The sequence below is a fragment of the Oratosquilla oratoria genome, chromosome 18 (genome assembly GCF_046742065.1).
Source record: "Oratosquilla oratoria isolate Oo_2021 chromosome 18, ASM4674206v1, whole genome shotgun sequence".
In the NCBI taxonomy this organism is placed as follows: Eukaryota; Metazoa; Arthropoda; class Malacostraca; order Stomatopoda; family Squillidae; genus Oratosquilla; species Oratosquilla oratoria.
Window position 1 is genome coordinate 4,122,840 of NC_134794.1, and position 18,417 is coordinate 4,141,256.

The following is an 18,417-nucleotide window of genomic DNA, read 5'->3' on the forward strand; positions in this document are numbered from 1 at the left end:
TGCGTAAGCAAAGTTAGTCTCCCCCTTTCCTCGCTCTGGTGACCGTTACGCCGACGCTTTTGGCTGTTCACAATTTTCCTCTCATTTCCCTCTCGGCTTTGCTGTATTGATGGACGGTGCGTCCATTCTTCTAGGGAGGAAAAACTCAGTCATGTAACTCTCTTTAATTCCATTTCCACCATCTATTTCATCCCTTCTTACTTCGCTTTTGCTGGAGTTTACCCTACAACGATCATTCGAATCTGGCCCAAAGTGTAATATCAGACATTTACCCACCAACTCTGATACTATACTTTCCCCAACTACCCCAGTGCCCTTTTCTATGACAGTAAATGTTAATATGACCATAAAACACAACATAAAAATCCCAATCAAACGACATACAAGCCCAATCTCCACCACATCCAGAACAAATAGTGTGAATCAATTATCGTGTGATGGTAAACCGCACGTAGTACAGCTTATAGCTAATGTCCAGGTGTTTCGAAACCACTTATAATTACATAAAAAAGTGTATATTTACCCTGGCATACGAACAGTGAAAGCTATGAACGCGTCAATTATTCATATATGCTTACAGAAAACATAAATGAACGTCAAATGTATTTTGAAATCAGTCACTTAAAGATATCACAGCCTACGCCAATATCAACCGTGTTATGTTCAAAATCATAAGTTCTCCCTACAAGGCCACTTTGAAATTGCTGTTAATAGATATATGCTGAAACATATTTTCATTTAAAATATCCTTGACAGGAGAACCGTTACTAATTTGATTAAGGCACATTCTACATTCTAAAAGGTTGCAACTACTAACTTGTGGACGCGGAGTTCCCCTCTACACGTTTATTATTTCATTCCCATGCATAAAATCAATGTAGGTATGTCGGTGAAGATGCACGCACACGCACGCGCGCGCGCACACACGCACATAAGAACATAAGAATGAAGGAGACTGCAAGAGACCATAAGGCCTACACAAGGCAGCTCCATATCCATCACCACCTGTCATCCCCATCCATAAAGTTGTCTAACCGTTCCTTACAACTGATAGTTTCAGCTCTCACTACATGGTTACTAAGTCTATACCATTCGTTGACCACTATACTAGTAAACCAATTCTTGCAGATTTCTTTCTTAAATCTAAAATTTTCCAGTTTATGACCATTACTGCGAGTCCTGCCCTGTTGTTTTAATATGATGACCTTGTTTGTATCTCCCTTGTTAAAGCCTTTGATCCATTTGAACACCTATTAGATCACCCCGCACTCTGCGTCTTTCCAGAGTGTAAGTTAAGGTGCCTAAGCCTCTCTTCGTAAGACAAATTTCTCTGTCCATGTATCATTTTGGTCATTCTTCTCTACTGATTCTAGTGAATCGATGTCAATTCTATAGGACGGAGACCAAAAATGTACCGCATAGTCAAGGATGGGTCTAACCATCGCTAGATAGAGTTTGATAATTACCTCTGCACTTCTATTCGTTACCGTCCTAGCAATGGAACCTAATGCTCTGTTAGCTTTATTCCTAGCGCTAATGCACTGTTTCCTGGTTTTAAGGTCCGGACTCACTAGAACTCCCAAGTCTCTCTCGCACTCAGTTTTCTCTAAAAACGCGTTATCTAAGCTGTATCTATTTGCGGGGCTGTATAGCCCTACGTTTAACACGCTACACTTGGAGATATTGAAGGTCATTTGCCATTTCACCGACCATGTGAACAATTTGTTAAGATCATCCTGCAGAATCTCTGCCTCGTCTCCTGACCTAATTAGGCGTCCTATTTTAGTGTCACCGCGAACTTACTAACATCCCTATTTATCCTATCATCCAAGTCGTTTATGTACATAATGAACAACAAGGGACCCAAAACCGAGCCCTGGGGAACCCCACTAGTAACATTGCCCAACCTGGATTTTACTCCATTTATGGTGACCCGCTGTTTTCTGTTACTGATCCAAGCTCTAATCCATTCTAATACTTTTCCTTCTATGCCATGGGCTTTGATTTTATTTAGTCTATGGTGCGGCACATTGTCGTACGCTTTGCTAAAGTCAAGATAAATCACATCGTAATTATCATTGTTATCTGACGCATTATATACTTTAGTGTAAAAGGATAGAAATTAGTCACACATGACTTACCCTTGGAGAAACTATCCACACACACGCACGCACACCACAGCTGCAGGAGCTGATCTCTCACTGACACAAGTCAGTGTAACCTTGATCGAGGTGTGATGGCTTATTCCAACCATTTACATGTGGATCGGGTTTAATACAAGTAACCTGTAACATCTGCGAAGTGTAGTAAATGGACGGCACCAACTAGTTAACTTGAAATTCCCTCCGAGAACGGGTTCGGCGATGCTCTGAGTTCCCATTCTTGTTGAAACCTGCTGGTTTGCGAAACCAACGGAGCCTTTGCATACGGATGACCTTTTCACTAACGTCCCAGTGCGTAATTATGGACCATGTGACTAGAAAACTCCTTTAAAGATTGCGTCGTGATATGTGCGCAGCTGTTGTAGAGAAGGCTATTCACAAGTGTAGGCGAAAGAACCGAGAAGATACAAGGTGGATTTAGCGGGAATAATTGAGTTGGCCTTTAGTATGAAAAACAAAGGTTGGGGAATGCATTCTCGTTTTACAGCGGGAACAACGACAGAGTTGGTTTTTCTTCGTGCATGATAGATTGTTAGATTCGATAGAGAGTTTTGTACCGGTAAATGAAAATCGTTAAAATGAGAAAGCTAAATTGTTTAAGGCGTTTGTGATCAACATCTATGCACCAACAGAACACAGAAGATGCAGCTGCTGAAAAAATACCATGCACTCCAGGTGTATGGTAGATGCCGAGAGTTTGACATCAGGATTGATTTTTGGACATTTTAATGCTAAATTGGAGGGAAAAAAATTGCACTGACGATCGATTGAGGGAATGGGGTGAAGATGGTGCCTTTTGCTTTATGCAACAACCTAGCTGTTGGAAAAATGTTATTCCCATACAAAAACATTCCCAAAGAAACCTGGACATCACTAGATGGTCAGACTAAACCAAACTGATCTTATCATGATTTTATCGTAAACACAAGAAGGCGTTAATGGATGTCGGACGTTTCAGAGGGGCAATGTGACACGTAATATCTAAAATAAGATCAAGACCAAAAACCAAGAGAAATAGCAGCAACAAGGCGATAGATAAATTTGACGTGGAAACGTTAGAAATAATGGAAGTTAAAAATCTTTACGAAATAGAGATAAGAAATGGGTTTGGGGCTTTCGTTCTGGTAGATGAAGAAAGTTATGATGTCAATGAACGACTGGAAAGAATAGCGAAAGCAACGAAGGGAGCCGTTGAAGAAGATGTAGGTTACTTACAATAGAGCAGGAATGAAGGGTTGTATAATGAGGAATGCAGACAAATAAGCCAAGAATACAGGTTAGCAAGAGGAAAATGGTTACAGACTTCAAACAACGAAGAACTTAGAGAGGGGATGAGAAATAGTAGGAGAGCCAAGTTTATGAGAAAGAAAAGGGAACAACTGGAAGTGAACCTAGATGAAATAGAACGATATGCAAATGGAGGAGATAGTTTGGAACAGTATAGAAAGAAGGGACAAGGTAAGAAATGTTAACAAGCACGGAGGAACACGATAAAAGGACAACAATGAAATGTTTTTTCGACGAGACAAAATACTGAAAGAATAGGAACGATATACTGAGGGACTATTAAATAGACCAGAACCGAGAAACTCCATTTAGAAATAAATAGAACATAAAATTGAAGAGGAAACACCATCTACACTTGAAGAAGTGCGAAAGTCTATAACCAGCCACAAGAATAACAAAAATCCAGCTGGAATATCTATGGAGATAAATAAAGCACTTTCAAGGAAAATCCATTAACTTGTCCAAATAATTTGGGAATTTTCCACGATAACAACGGATATATGTACAACATCTAGTTTGTTGTTTTCAAGTGTAATAACACTATTCTGTAATCGGGGAAGACAATAGAAAACTGTCGCTGATTCTGGGCTTATCAGTGATTGGAAACTGATTTGTCATGATGAGTTTGCCACTGAAAATGGAAATTCAATCATCTCGGGAAAATATATATGAAAGACCTACATTATTTCATATCTATTACCTTTATATAAACTATTTTGCTGAATCGAATTTTGGGTTATTTTAAAGTACTCCAGACCTATCATTCACTTTGTTTTTACTAGAGTTGTAGTGCATCATTTTTCGCGCAGTTGTTACAAAAGATCACTTTTCCAGGAAAATACCTAACGAATTCACAACTACCTAAAATAAGGAATAAATCACCATAGTTATACGCAACGAAGCTGTACGAGACTACAAAAATACATCGAATTAAATTGTCTTCCACAGATAGGCATTTTTTGTAAGACTGGTTATGTTTAGAAACAATTGAGAGACACTACCCGTTCTCGCGGTATCCGTTTTTTTTATTTTAATGGAAGACGTCTTTAGGAAAATTAATAAACACATACATACCATATACCAACCGTTTTTCATCCTTACAAGGGAAATAGCCAAAAAACAAAAATGCAAATTCCACTCCCACCCACTCCACTCCCCTCCCTCCCTCTTTTCTTGGCTCCTCCTGGATGACGGGTCATCCCTGCATCTCGCCCACTGCCCTGGGTCAGAAGCAATATAGCAAGACACAGTACATCCACAGCAAGGCCGCTTCATTTAATCGGCGACCCCCCTCCCCCCACCTCTACGTCCCCATGCATACCTTCGGGCTGCGTCAAAATATCATTCACACACACCCTCATCCCCATCCCCACCCACTCCTTTCCATGCATCACAGCATCACCCATACACAAGCATTCTCCACTCACTCCTAATTAAAGAATAGATGTGTATATAAGGGACTGTTGCCAACGAGTCCATTTGAAGAACTTCCCCGAAACTGGTGACAAGCTGAGGTGATATTTCGTAATACGAAGCTAAAAAAAAGACTTTGAATATTAAATAGGAACTATCATCAGTTATATAATACAACTGTACAAGAAATAAAGAATACTGCATTATTTTGTCACTACAAGCTAAAACATAAATTAATAGAATAACAAAGCCACCCCTTAAATAGTCGATCTTTCCAAAGAAAACTTTCTTTAGGGGTGTCTTAAATGAACCTTTCTGTTGGCAATTTTCTGAAATGCACTTCCCACCAAAATCATCACCCGGGATTGTAGCTCGAACTATCAATGATTTGGTAAGATATCATTTTTTTCTATTCTTAGACCTCTTAAAACAAACATTTCATATGTAAAGGGAAAACTATTGTGATGTGCTGTAAAGTCGATATACCAATCCACAAGACTAAAAATAACCGAGCAAGTGTGTCTGCCCCATATCTATCTTAATTCTAACTTTTCCATTTCATTCTTTCCTTACACTAAACCCCCAAATCCCCCCTCCCTCCCTCCCCCCATTTTATCTATCCTGCCCTCTAACTAATATCAAAAATATAGAATTATATGCCAGCAAATTTAGTAAATACTCCATACAAATGGGGGTAAGTAAATTCATGGATCTTCCATACTTGTAACTTTCGTTTTCTTTTATGCATTTTCCTCTGCTTCGCAGTCTTTCTCCTCGTTCTCTCTCTACTCTCCTTTCCCGTGGGTCCTCAATCAATATCAGTTTTCTTTTGGTTGTTATTCTCTCCTTCCCACTCTTCCTCCTCCTCTCCCTTCTCTGGACTCCTTGCTATATAATGCTACTTCTATGCTTATCTCCTACTCCACATACTCGTCTACATTTTCCTTCCGTTTTCTTTCACTTGCACATTTGCTTCAAACGCTTTAATTTCCAGCCTACCTCCGCATACCTAAACCAACTGTGGACGACTCACCTCAGTCCCTGAACAAGGTAAGGCACTTCTAACTTATGAACGCTTCTTTACTCGCTAACTTCATCTTTTCTCAACAAAAACCTTCATCTCGATCTAGTTTATTTTCGAGCCCTTCAGGACTTAGCTACGTGCATCCCCACCACAATAAAACCACACGACGCGACACTAGATTTGATGAAACGCCTCAGACTTTTCTGTGCAATCAGCTTTTGCAAGGGTCAGCCAGTTGGCTCTGCCTCTCCTTCCACCAGGAGCACCGAAATTCTTCCATCCGTTTGACTTTCTCTAAAAACACTTTCCCTACAGCAACCATGTGGAATATTGACTTCAGTGGCATACCTTTGAACCAAGTTACTCAGCATTCTTTCATGGCTGAAGACGAATCTCCATTCAAAACAAATACTAGTCACTTCTTTCATTTTTATCCCTTCTACTTTGATATCTATTCAATGCGATATTGTCGTTGCTGAGAATATACAATCCCGTACACTGGTAATTGACTTCCATAGGGTACGCTTTTCGTTATATTTTAGGTGATCCTGTGTTTATTTGTTTTTCGATCTTTGGAATACGTTGGTAAAGTTGAGCGCGAGTTTTAGCGAATGTGAAAATGGCGTACGAGAACCACTTTCTCAACTTAATTCTTATGGAGCTTGTTTGATATCAACAGAATCTACACAACACAATTTTTCTTTTTCTTATTGTAACACAGTTGATAATTATTATCAACTGTGTTACAATAAGAAAAAGAAAAAAAATTCTTAGTGTGAGGTCCAAATAACACAAGTTCTGTAACATCCAAACTATTATCATAATAGTTTGGATGTTACAGAACTTGTGTTATTTGGACCTCGCACTAAGAAAAAAATCCCACATTCCTATGCTACAGAAACAAACTATTTAGTCGTACCATCAAAATATTCCTGATTTACCACATCTTTAGGAATGTGGAACTTTTAAGTTTTGTCTTCACAAACATTTCCTCCCAATAGATTTCGACGCCAAGTAAGTAAACATTGCAGACGACAGAAACGACTACGCTGCCATCTGCGTAAGACGTGTGTTCAGACAAATTAAATTAGCCTTGCTAATATCCAGGGTAAATTTAGTCTGCTTAATTTATGTGCATTATTATTAATGTGTTATGCCTTAAACACTCATTAAAATTCTTCAAGTTACTCCATAATCTATGTTTGGCCAAATAAAGTAATTGACAACACTATTACCCTGCAAAATCCGTGGTCTGATATTTTGATTTTTTAGAAATTATTTTTCATTACTTCCCTTTTCGTTCACTCCTAACTGCTTTTGTGCGACAAATAAAACTGTTTCTATTGAATATTTAGAAGGTATGATCTAGTAGACAATAACGGCAATTTATTTTGCGAAATCTGACCTTGGAATGTAACGATACCTACATGCAGTAAGTCCATGACTATGAATCCAACACGTAGTTATAAAAAACTCCTATGTCGTATGCCAAGTAAGTAGGTCAATGCAGACATTAGTCAACTGAACTGACAATGAAACGAAACTCCGCGCCGGTCCGCGATATAGAAGACATAGAAGGTTGCCCCACTAATGTGGCAAGTATTTGTGTTTACATGATTGTATAAACCTGAGCGAATATTATTTCCATCAAGACAGATGTTGTAATGATTTGAGAAACTAACAGTGATGCAATCCACTCTTTGTAAACGTCAACGTAGGAAAGAAAATAAAAAACAGCAGATTGGTAAAGTTCAAGAATAGCAACGCGCCTAATGTGTACAGAATTAGAATATAAAAGGTGCATTTCAGTCGATCTCCCGAGGTATTAATACAAATAATTAACATGTCATTCCCTTGTTAGATGGGAAATGTGATTGGGGAAATATTAAGTACAAAATGTGGGAAATAAGGTCTTTACATTGAATTTTACGTGACTGAACTGTACTAATATACCGTTCTAAAGATTGGGGAAAGTACCACATTTAGATCTAAATGCCACACCATTTGAAATATGCGGTCTCACTAGTTAACTATGAAAAAATATTGATGAAAAATAAACTAAATCTTGCCAAAATCGCGCTGGTAGTTGGTGCGATTATGGTCGCCAATAGCGATACTTTCCCCATCGTCAGTTAATAAATGTCACATACAAAGTTCAGGACGGGTTGAAATATGAAAAATAATCACATCGATATATTTATCATGCGTAGCATTTCATTTTATTAACAAGCTTTCGTTTTTATTAATTTCAATTGAAGTTGGGGAATTTGTTTTGTATAAAGTTTCATTTTACATTTAGTGGCAAATTCATTTGTTACTCGTTTTACAGGGAGCAAGTACTAATTTATTTAATTTCCCCCCTCCCCTCAACTCGTACTATAATGGAGACATTGAGGTTGAGTTGGAAACCTTTTATTTGGATGGGTATTTCATTGTAAACGTTTTTAAACATAGCCTAACCTAACTTTACCTAATTTTCGGGTCTCACTAATTGCCGAACAAAACCGATAAAAGCCGAACATACCAACAAAACCCAAACAAGGAAGGTTTGTACTCAAATGCACACTTCTATATATATATATGGTTGCATTATTTGAACTATTTTCTTTAAAATGTGTGATTTCTATGTAATATGATCAAAGAGAAGTTACGTTTTTATCCTCTGCAAAATTACCGAACACAGCTACGATTCGACCCAGCCCGCCGTCTATGATCACTGGTGGTATGGAACAAACTACACTCTTTTAAGTTTCTTACTATTGTGATATTAGTGTAATAGACTGCATATAGTTGAATTATTTCAACTATCTTTTTTAAATGTGTTACGTCATACTGCAGAGGCTAAAACATAACTTCTTTGGTGAAATTACATGAAAATCACACATTTTAAAGAAAATATCGGTTTATCGGTTTGTTCGGCAATTAGTGAGACCGCTAATTTTCTACCTGCTGGAAATGTTATATTCTTTAAAATTGATTCCTGCTACAAGGAAGATACAGCTTTACAATAAGAAATACCCAGGTCAACAATGAATAAAAAATATGCAATTATTTGCTCTTGGCATTTTTGAGTTAAAAAAGGACAAATCTTTACCATTTCAGTTTTTGTATGTTATGAACACCCATGTACTGTTGGGAAACTGGTGTTGATTCATACTTATATATAGTACTTTGTTTTTTGTTTTAATAGGAAGATGCTGGAAAGGCAGCTGTTTGTTCTGGATGCCCTGGACGCGAATTGTGTTTGTCACAGGGTAACAAATTTTTATAATTTCTGTATGCATTTGATTATTTCTTTATTACTCTTGTTTATTTTTTGTAGTTATTTTATATATTAGAAATCAAAAGAATAATTATTACACTACTCTTTTAAGGTATAGGCTATATTCATTTTCACATATATATTACACCAGCAATCTAACAAAAAAATTATTTTCTCAAGGTCTGGTTTGTGCCTATGTACAGCACAGGATACCAAATGACCATACCTATGTTACGACACTTAAATATGAACTGGTTGAATTTCATATGAAGAAACTGAATCCTATCTTTGAGGGCCTTTCTTCAGTGGTGCCACACATTTTCCTATCTCGTCACTTACCAGCAGTCACTCCATCCCTCCCTTGTCCCTCATCACTCCCAACATTCTTCCCACCATACTCCAGAACTCAAACTCACCCCACCCCTTTAAAGAATGTGTATTAAGTTTTGTCCGTGATTAGCGACACCAGTGCAGCAGATTATGGTTAAATGTATACGAAGGTATGCACATAGCATTTTTTACCTTGATGGTATTCTGATAGTATTGATTGATTGCAGGACAACAAAAGGATCCAGACCAGGATGTGTTGGATTTACGACTGAGAGCTATTCGTCACAAGATATTAGTTTTGTCTGGCAAAGGGGGTGTGGGTATGTTGCATCATTTCAAATACTGTAACATTACTTTGCAATCATGTATTACATTGTTATGTTATGATGCTTTTATCTATGTGTATTTAATGATTCAACATCTATTCATTACAATTTTTCAGGCAAGTCAAGCATTGCAAGTCAATTTAGTATTCAACTGGCTCAGTCAGGGAAGAAGGTTGGATTGCTGGATGTGGACATTTGCGGACCTTCAGCACCAAAACTCCTAGGTGTCACTGACCAAATTATTGAGACATCACAATGGGGTTGGAAGCCTGCAATGCAAGTATCAGTGCTTGAATTATTTTCCATTCTTGAAAGATAGGGCTTAAAGTGAGAATATATTGCTGACAGTACCACTGCCTGGGATTGATGGTACTTTTTTACGATTCTATTGGTAATAGGCATCTTTATTGAATTTCATGGCACTCGTATTATTTTAACCAGCAATGGCGTATACTCACCCTGATAAGGACTGTATTTATCTTCATCAATCCTTTAACAGGCAGGTACTCATTTTTCTGGATTATGTTAGACATTTTCATTCATCTGAATAGGCATTTTGTCCCTGACGTAGTCAGTGTACCTTGCCCTACCTGTTGCCTGGGTTTCCTTGAACCCGATATCTACAGCAATCAATCAATCTCTATTGCCCTGCAAAAGACCCACAACCTTCAGGTAACAGGCAACAGCCTCTGGGAAGGTCCACAAGCCACTCACTTTCACCTTCATTTGGAGTTGTCTAGGGATTGTTAGTTGGGGGATTGTACTGTCCTCTATGTGATGGTTGCATCTGGGGCAGTTTGAACCTGTGGTCAGGCCTATTCTGTGTTTAGTTCTGGAAGGTATCCTGAGCACAAATATGTCACTGTGATTCCTACCAGATTTTTTTTTTTTTCCTTTTCTTCCTATGGTGCTTATGTCTGAGTTTTTGATGTAGTATTGAATGGTGGTCCATCTTGAAGGGTTTGTTTTGTGATCTGAGTGTGTTTATGTTTTTGTGTGAATGTTTTATGAGGTAGGTGGTAGATTGTTGTAAAGGTTAGAATGGCATGCTGCTGGTGCAGTTTTTCATTTGCATTCTGTTGGTGGTGCTCGTGAGTGCGAGATGTGTGATGGGTTTGTGGTGTTTAGGGTGATAGGGAAACTTGTTTCTCTTATTCTCATGTGGTGTTCTATGGGAAGCATTTCAGTTTCTGTATGTAGGTATCCAATTGGGATGGTTTTGGCGCATCCTGTTTTACTCTCAGTACTCCATTCTGTAAATTTTGTTAATTGCTTGTGTTCAATTTGCTTATTCTTGGGAACCATGCTGTGGAGGCATGGCTGAGGCTGGTCCTTATGAATTGCTTGAAGATTGTTATCATAGTTTATTTTTTTGTCCAAAGCCACTGTATTTAATGGATTGTAGGCAATTTTTCTTATTGATTTTTGCTGTCAGGTCCTCAGTATGTGAACAAAGTTGTGAGTATCAACTGTTATGGCTAGAATTTTACAGTTCATTTCTGATGAAAGGATTTAGCCATTCAATTTTAATATGTTTTTTTTATTCACAGTTGTCTGGTGTAATCAATGCCATTGTTGATTTCTGGGTCAATTCCTTCATTCTTATTTTTGAGCAATTGTTTTAGTTTATTCAAGTAGCCTTGGGTAATCATTGTTACCATTTTTTATTTACTGTATTGGGTTATTATTCTCAGGTTATCTATATATAAGAAAACATTGGTGCTTAGTTCTGGTGTTGGTAGATCTTCATGAAAAGATTGAACAGTTATGGTGGAAGTCTTGCACCCTGGGGGACTTGATACCTTTTGGGGTTATTCTGCACCTCCTTCATGCTATGAAGTTGGTTAACCATTTCTGCCCAAAAAGAATATGTCCAAATGATCTTTATGAATAGTGCGTCTCTATGAGGTGTCTCTATGAGGTGGAATGGGCGGCTGGATCGGGAGTGAGGTAGTATGTGTGAGCAAAATTTGACGCAGCCCGAAGGGATTTCTCCCCGTCCTCTCATTTTAAGCAATGGGGGGACAGAGAGGGGGGGTCGCCGATTTAATGAAGCAGCCTTGCTGTGGATGTGCTGTGTCTTGCGACACTGCTTCTGACCCAGGGCAGTGGACAAGGTGCAGGGATGACCCGTCATTCAGGAGGTGCTAAGATAAGAGGGAGGGTGGAGGGGTGTGGAGTGTATTCAGGGATGGAATGGGTGGGAATGATTTTATGCCTTTTTCTTTTTGGCTACCCCCCTTGTAAGGGGGAAAAAGCCTTGGTATATGTATGTATGTATGTGTCTCTATGGATCTTGTCAAATCCTTTCTTTATATATATGACTACCATAACTGTGCTTTCTAATGGGGCTACAGCATTAGCTGGGAATGTTCTCAAGGTTTTCTCAGACTTAAGAAAATCTGTACTATATGTATGTAGGGAAGCAGAAAAAGCTTTCTGTATTTCTGCAATCAGAAGCAATGCAGCAAGACACAACAGGGCCCCACCACTTCTTTTATTTAGTGACCCACCCTCTTCCTCCCCTCGTACAAAAATAGAAAACACGAGGAGAAATCCCTTGAGGCAGCATGAATTTATTGCCCATTCACAACCATTCTCCATTTGCACCTATTTCTTGCCTGCTGAAGAGACATTCCCCTTTTGCTTAAGACCCCTTTCAGCCCATCCATCCACCTTTTTCTACAGATTACCCTCATATCCATGATTTATACAGCTATTAGGAATGGACCATCCAATACATTTTTCAACACTTATCCTGTATATATATGGCTAGATAGAGTGAGAAATGAGGAGGTAAGAAGGAGAACAGGAGTGGAAAGGGAGTTGGGAGATAGGCTTGATGAAAGAGTATTAGGATGGTTTGGATACATGGAAAGAATGAGTGAAGAAAGACTAGTAAAAGAGGTATTGAATGCAGATGTGGAGGGAGTGAACATGAGGGGACGTCCTAGGATGAGATGGATGGATGGGGTGAAGGGGGCTTTGGGGAAGAGGGGACTGTCTGTTGAGGAAGGACGGGAGAGGACAGCAGACGGGTGAATGGAGAATGGTTGTATATGGATGATGTTGTGATGCATGATGTGGAATGGGTGGAGGAGGTAGTATGTGTGAGCAAAATTTGACGCAGCCCGAAGGAATTTCTCCCCGTCTTCTCTCTTCTCCTTTTCTGCATGGGGGGGGGGGGGGCAGATAGGGGGAGTCGCCGATTTAATGAAGCGGCCTTGCTATGGATGTGCCGTGACTTGCGACACTGCCTCTGACCCAGGGCAGTGGAGAAGGTGCAGGGATGACCAGTCATCCAGGAGGTGCTAAGATGGGAGGGAGGGAGGGTGGAGGGGAGTGGAGTGTATTTAGGGATGGAATAGGTGGGTATGGTTTTATGCCTTTTTCTTTTTGGCTACCTCCCTTGAAAGGGGGAAAAGGCCTTGGTATATGTATGTATGTATCCTGTATATTCAGATGGAGTAGAAATGTAGTTTAAATAACTGAAGTAATAATTAGGATTAGACACTTGCTCACCCACAACATTCATTACAGTAATATTTATATGAAACTGGGCTAACAATGGATACTTGCAAGATGGATGTCAGAGAGAATCGTCTCCCTGCTATCTAATTTCAAAACCTAACCCTTTGACCTTCATCTGGAGGTGCAGCCCCAAGGGGCAGGCACTCAGTCTCAGGACCAGGTTCTTTCAGCTCTGCCCCCACACATTTTCACATAGATCTGACAACTGGAAACTGTACATCCCTCCTCTTGCCAGCCAGTAACATGGAAACAAACCTGCATCACAACACTGAAAAGAGTTCCAGTTTTCATACTAGAAAAATCTTTGGGAGGACCTGGGGACTATTGCTACCGATTTTAATTCCGAGGAACTATAAAAAAAATTATACATTTTAAATAAGATATGTCCTCTTAACAAATAACTGCTTATGAATGGGATAGTGTGTTATCTGTGTGTATTTTAACCTCTTCAATATGAGTCATATTATCACACAGCATAAGATGCCTGAGGTCAGAGGATTGATGCATCACAGTACTCTCATTATAAAATATAAAGTCACTGCTGTATTACTCATTCTCTTTATATGAGTATATAAACAGAGAAAATGCAATCAAGCCAGTTTACAGAATTTGGGGGGGTCACTCAGCTACTACTAAAAAATAGATATAATCAAGATGCTGACACCAGCATTCCTGTATACCCACTCATGCCTTACGATGCCTACTTGTGCATCATCGTATGGAAGAGGTTAATATATTGTATTTCAGTATTCATTCTCTATAGTATTTAATAATAACTTGCCTTAAGTTTCACTGACTGGAAACTAGCAGCCCCAGAATGGCTGGCAGTGGCTCTTTGGCCCTCCCATCAATCTCTCCAAGAAGTGTTAGACTAATGTCTGTTATACTTGTGTGGGACAGTTTATATCACTGATTTATGGTAGGAGGAGAGCAGTCATGGGTTGTCAACTCTTTATGTAAAAAGGTTGAGAAAGTACAATCAGAGTGGATAGAAATATCTTTGGCCTGGTCCAGAAATGGAGTACCAGCCCCATAGAGCTGCACCTCCAGATGGAGACTAGTGTTGACAGGTTTTGAAGATGGGTAGCTGGGAGATAATTACTTTGATGTACATCTTGCAGAACCATTACCTGTAGGTGCCGATTATTGGTCATTCAGAGTTTCATATTCCCCTCACATTTGTAAATATGTTTCTTTATTCGGTTGCATGTTTACATATTTACTAACATGGTCTTTATTCACACAGTTCTCCCCAAGGAGGTGTCAAGGTTCTTTCAGTGGGGTCTCTGCTTTCTTCAGACTCTCATGCAGTGGTTTGGCGTGGCCCACGGAAAACATCTATGATAAAAAAGATGATTAAGGTTCGTGTTTGCTGTAGTGCTAACAAAAAGTTCATTTGTTGTATACCCTTAGTTCTCTACATTAGCTCATTTTCTTTTTAGACACTGCTTAGTGTCTAAGTATCATGAACAATTACAGAGCTCACTAGAAGAAATTATGTTATTTTTACTGGTTTGAATTTATTTATGGGATAGACAGAAAATAATGTCCATGCTGCCCATCTTAAAAAATCACTAACACTCTCACACCTATCTGTGTGTGACAGGTGTAGTATAAAAATCATAATTCCTTTATGAATATATTTTTAAAATCTAACAAACAAATAATGTACAACTCTGGTCCATATGGGTGCCCCAAAACATACATACATATACCAAGGCTTTTTCCCCCTTCCAAGGGAGGTAGCCACAAAGGGAAAGGCACAAAAACACTCCCACCCATTTCACCCCTAAACACACTCCACACCCCTCCCACCCTTCCTCTCATCTGAGCACCTCCTGGATGACGGGTCATCCCTGAACCCTGCCCACCGCCCTGGGTCAGAAGCAGTGTCGCAAGACACAGTACATCCACAGCAAGGCCAAAACAGTCCCTGAAATACTGGCAAGGGTGGAAAAGGAGATGGCAAATGTGGCTGACGAAAGAGTATCAAGATGGTTTGGACATACAGAAAAAAATAAGAAGCTCAGTAAAATAACTGTGGAAGGCAGAGGTGGTTGGAGTGAACTTGAAGGAATGATGGATGATGAGATGGATGGATGGGGTGAAAAGTGCTTTGAGCAAGAGGGGAATGTCTGCTGAGTATGGAAGGGAGAAGGAAAGAGATAGGGGTGAGGGGAGAATGGCTGTGTATAGATTATACTGTGATGCAAGGAAGGGATGGAGTCGGGGGAGATATGGTTATGTGTGAATGATGTTTTGATTTAGCTCAAAGATATTGTTTTCAGTCTTTATTTTCTGCATGAGGGGATGGACAGAGTGGGTCACTGATTAAGTGAAGCAGCATTGCTGGGGATGTACTGTGTCTTGCTGCATTGCTTCTGACCCAGGGCAGTGGGCAGGAGGAAGGTATGACCCTTCATCCATGAGGAGCTAAGAGAAGAGGGAAGAAATGGTGGACAGGAGTGGAATAGGTGGAAGTTGGAACATTACTTTTGACTTGGCTACCTCCCTTGTGAGGGAAAAAAAAAAAAACCTTGGTAAATAGAACATAAGAATGAAGGAAAATGCAAGGGACCATAAGGCCTACACTAGGCAGTTCCATGCTTATTACTACCTATCATCCACATCCATATAAATTATCTAACCTTCTCTTAAACAACCAATAGTTTCAGCGCTCATGAAAAGGAGAATAGACCAAATATCTAGTTATTAATTCATTGATGGTATACACAGATTGATGAATTCACTTTGCAGGATACTTTCTGGGGTAGACTGGACTACTTGATAATAGACACACCTCCTGGCACGAGTGACGAGCACTTGACAATTGTACAGCTTCTTGCCAGGACCAAGCCTGATGGTGCCATCATTGTCACTTCTCCACAACGACTTTCTGCAGGTACTAAATGTAGAATCATTTAGCAGATGAAACCATTTCTGGTACACTTGTATACTAGTAACTTGTGTCAAGTAGATGTTCATCAAACTTGGTTCAAGTTATACTCAGTTTGTCTGGGTCATGTAATCAACACAATTATGTAGCTATCTTACAGGATGTCAATTTATTTTTTCTTTAAGCCATTCATTTATTTTGTGATAGGCTCCCTTGTAAAACATTGTCTTATACTGAGTTTTATCCAAATGGGTGGGTTTTTGCATTTAAGTTAGCAGTGCTGTAGTACTGTGTGTGTTCACCAAACTATAGCAGTCCTCAATAGTGCTAGTGAGGTTAGCAAGCACAAAAATCTTGTAGTGCTCTCACAGTTGAGAGCTATTGATCATTTTGTATTCTTTCATAATTTAATTTGTTTATTTTTCCCCCTTGGCCCCATTTCCAAGATTTTACATTTCTTTGTATCAAGATTCATAACCCTAATCTGGGCCTTCCTGTAATTGTTTGCAATCCTTCTCATTCTTCACCTCCTTCATGATCTTGGCATCATCTGCAAATAACTTTGCATAACAGTCTATTCCATTAATGATGTATTTCATATACAAAAGGAACATTATTGGTGCCAGAACTGAACCCTGTGGTATTCCAAAAGTCCCTTCTCTCCAGTCCAACTTTTTATCACTCACTACTGTTCTTGTACATTTATCACTTAAAAATTCCTTTGCTCATTTCACTGTTTCATAACAGTCTTTTGCATGACACTGTCCAAAAGCCTTTCCAGATCTAGATACGAGCTACCTCCCTTGTAAGGGGGGGAAAAAGCTGTTGGCGTATGTATGTAGATAAGGACCAAAGTCTATTGTCTCCAAATTTGCCGATGATGCAAAACTGTGCGAAATGGCTTGTGTATTGTTTGAGCGTGGGCTATATCACCTAAGCTACTCCATATATTTATACATCTACAGTGAGACCTCACATTAACGGACGTTAATTAGCTGTGTTTGCAGTGATTTTGCTGTGTTTTCGGTGTTTTTGGTGCTGTTGTTAAGTGCGTGCAATCACTATGCCACCCATAAACCACTCCAAAACACCGAAGACATCGCAAACGCAGCTAATTAATGTCTGTTAATGAGAGGTCTCACTGTATATAGAAAACTGTTTCTTCAAATCTTTTTGACACGTGGTTTGGCATGCAGCAATATATTATCTTTCAGTTTGTTAATGGAGCAGCAAGTGATATGCCCGTATTTACACCCTTTAGTAAAACTAAATGGCCAAGTCCTTCCATTAGAAAGGAACCTAAAAATTCTAGGCAAACAATTGATACTTGTACGAGTTCAGCAGCAAAGTAAACTAAGTAGAATGTGTTCCATTTATGTATTAGTAGAGTTATACAAACATGAAAATTATATGGAATTTAACCATATTTCCATATAGATATATGTCAAAGGTTTTACTTGGATTCATGCACTATGGATATGCTTCTCCTTCAGTATCATGTATGCTGTATTAGGTCCTCTTATTTTGTTGTCCAATTTTATTGGTTCTGGCCATTTAGATCTAACATTATATGCTCTATTCAACAGGTGTTGTCAGCCGGGAAATTAGGTTTTGTCAAAAACTAAATGTTCCAATTCTTGGTATATTGGAGAACATGTCAGGATTTCAGTGCCCATGTTGCCATGTAAGTAGTTTGTCAATGAGAATTTTTTTTTTTTTGGAAATAGACTGATTAGAACCGACTTCATTTGTTACAATTTCTATGTATTTTTACAGGAAGTTACAGACCTCTTTAGTAGGGGTGGTGGTGAAGAATTGGCCATGAAGTACAACATTCCATTCCTTGGTAAAATTCCACTTGATAGTGATTTTACAGTTGCCTGTGAATCGGGTTTGTATACATCACAAGGGCCTGCATCTACAGCTCTTGAAACAATTATAACTTCCGTCACCAACATCATTTCATAGGATTTATGAAGTTTAATTTTTTAGAAAGATTCATGGCTTATTTCGAGATCAAATTTTTGCTATATATTTATTCAGTTTGTTGCTAGTCTTTAATACCAATAGTCATCATTATATAATGTGTTCTGTTTTTTTATATTTATTACAACCCTTGGAATAGTGGGAACTGATGTCGTGCCAAAACACAACCATTATGAAACTATTAAAATTGTGTAATTACA

General features: G+C 38.9%; 1 protein-coding gene across 2 annotated transcripts; it reads left to right on the plus strand.

The window, feature by feature from the left end:
* The first annotated feature begins 7,341 nt into the window (after positions 1-7,341).
* On the plus strand, positions 7,342-18,417 carry LOC143034994 (cytosolic Fe-S cluster assembly factor NUBP2 homolog). Of its 2 annotated transcripts, none has more exons than XM_076201376.1 (8): positions 7,342-7,485; positions 9,081-9,140; positions 9,706-9,798; positions 9,921-10,080; positions 14,582-14,696; positions 16,093-16,237; positions 17,818-17,915; positions 18,008-18,417. In XM_076201376.1, exons 1-8 carry the CDS (start codon positions 7,419-7,421, stop codon positions 18,197-18,199), a joined length of 930 nt encoding a protein of 309 aa, XP_076057491.1. In that variant the 5' UTR covers positions 7,342-7,418; the 3' UTR covers positions 18,200-18,417. The 2 variants fall into 2 exon arrangements, with proteins under 2 accessions (XP_076057491.1, XP_076057490.1); XM_076201375.1 differs by lacking the exon at positions 7,342-7,485 and adding an exon at positions 7,969-8,013 and having other exon boundaries at positions 9,077-9,140.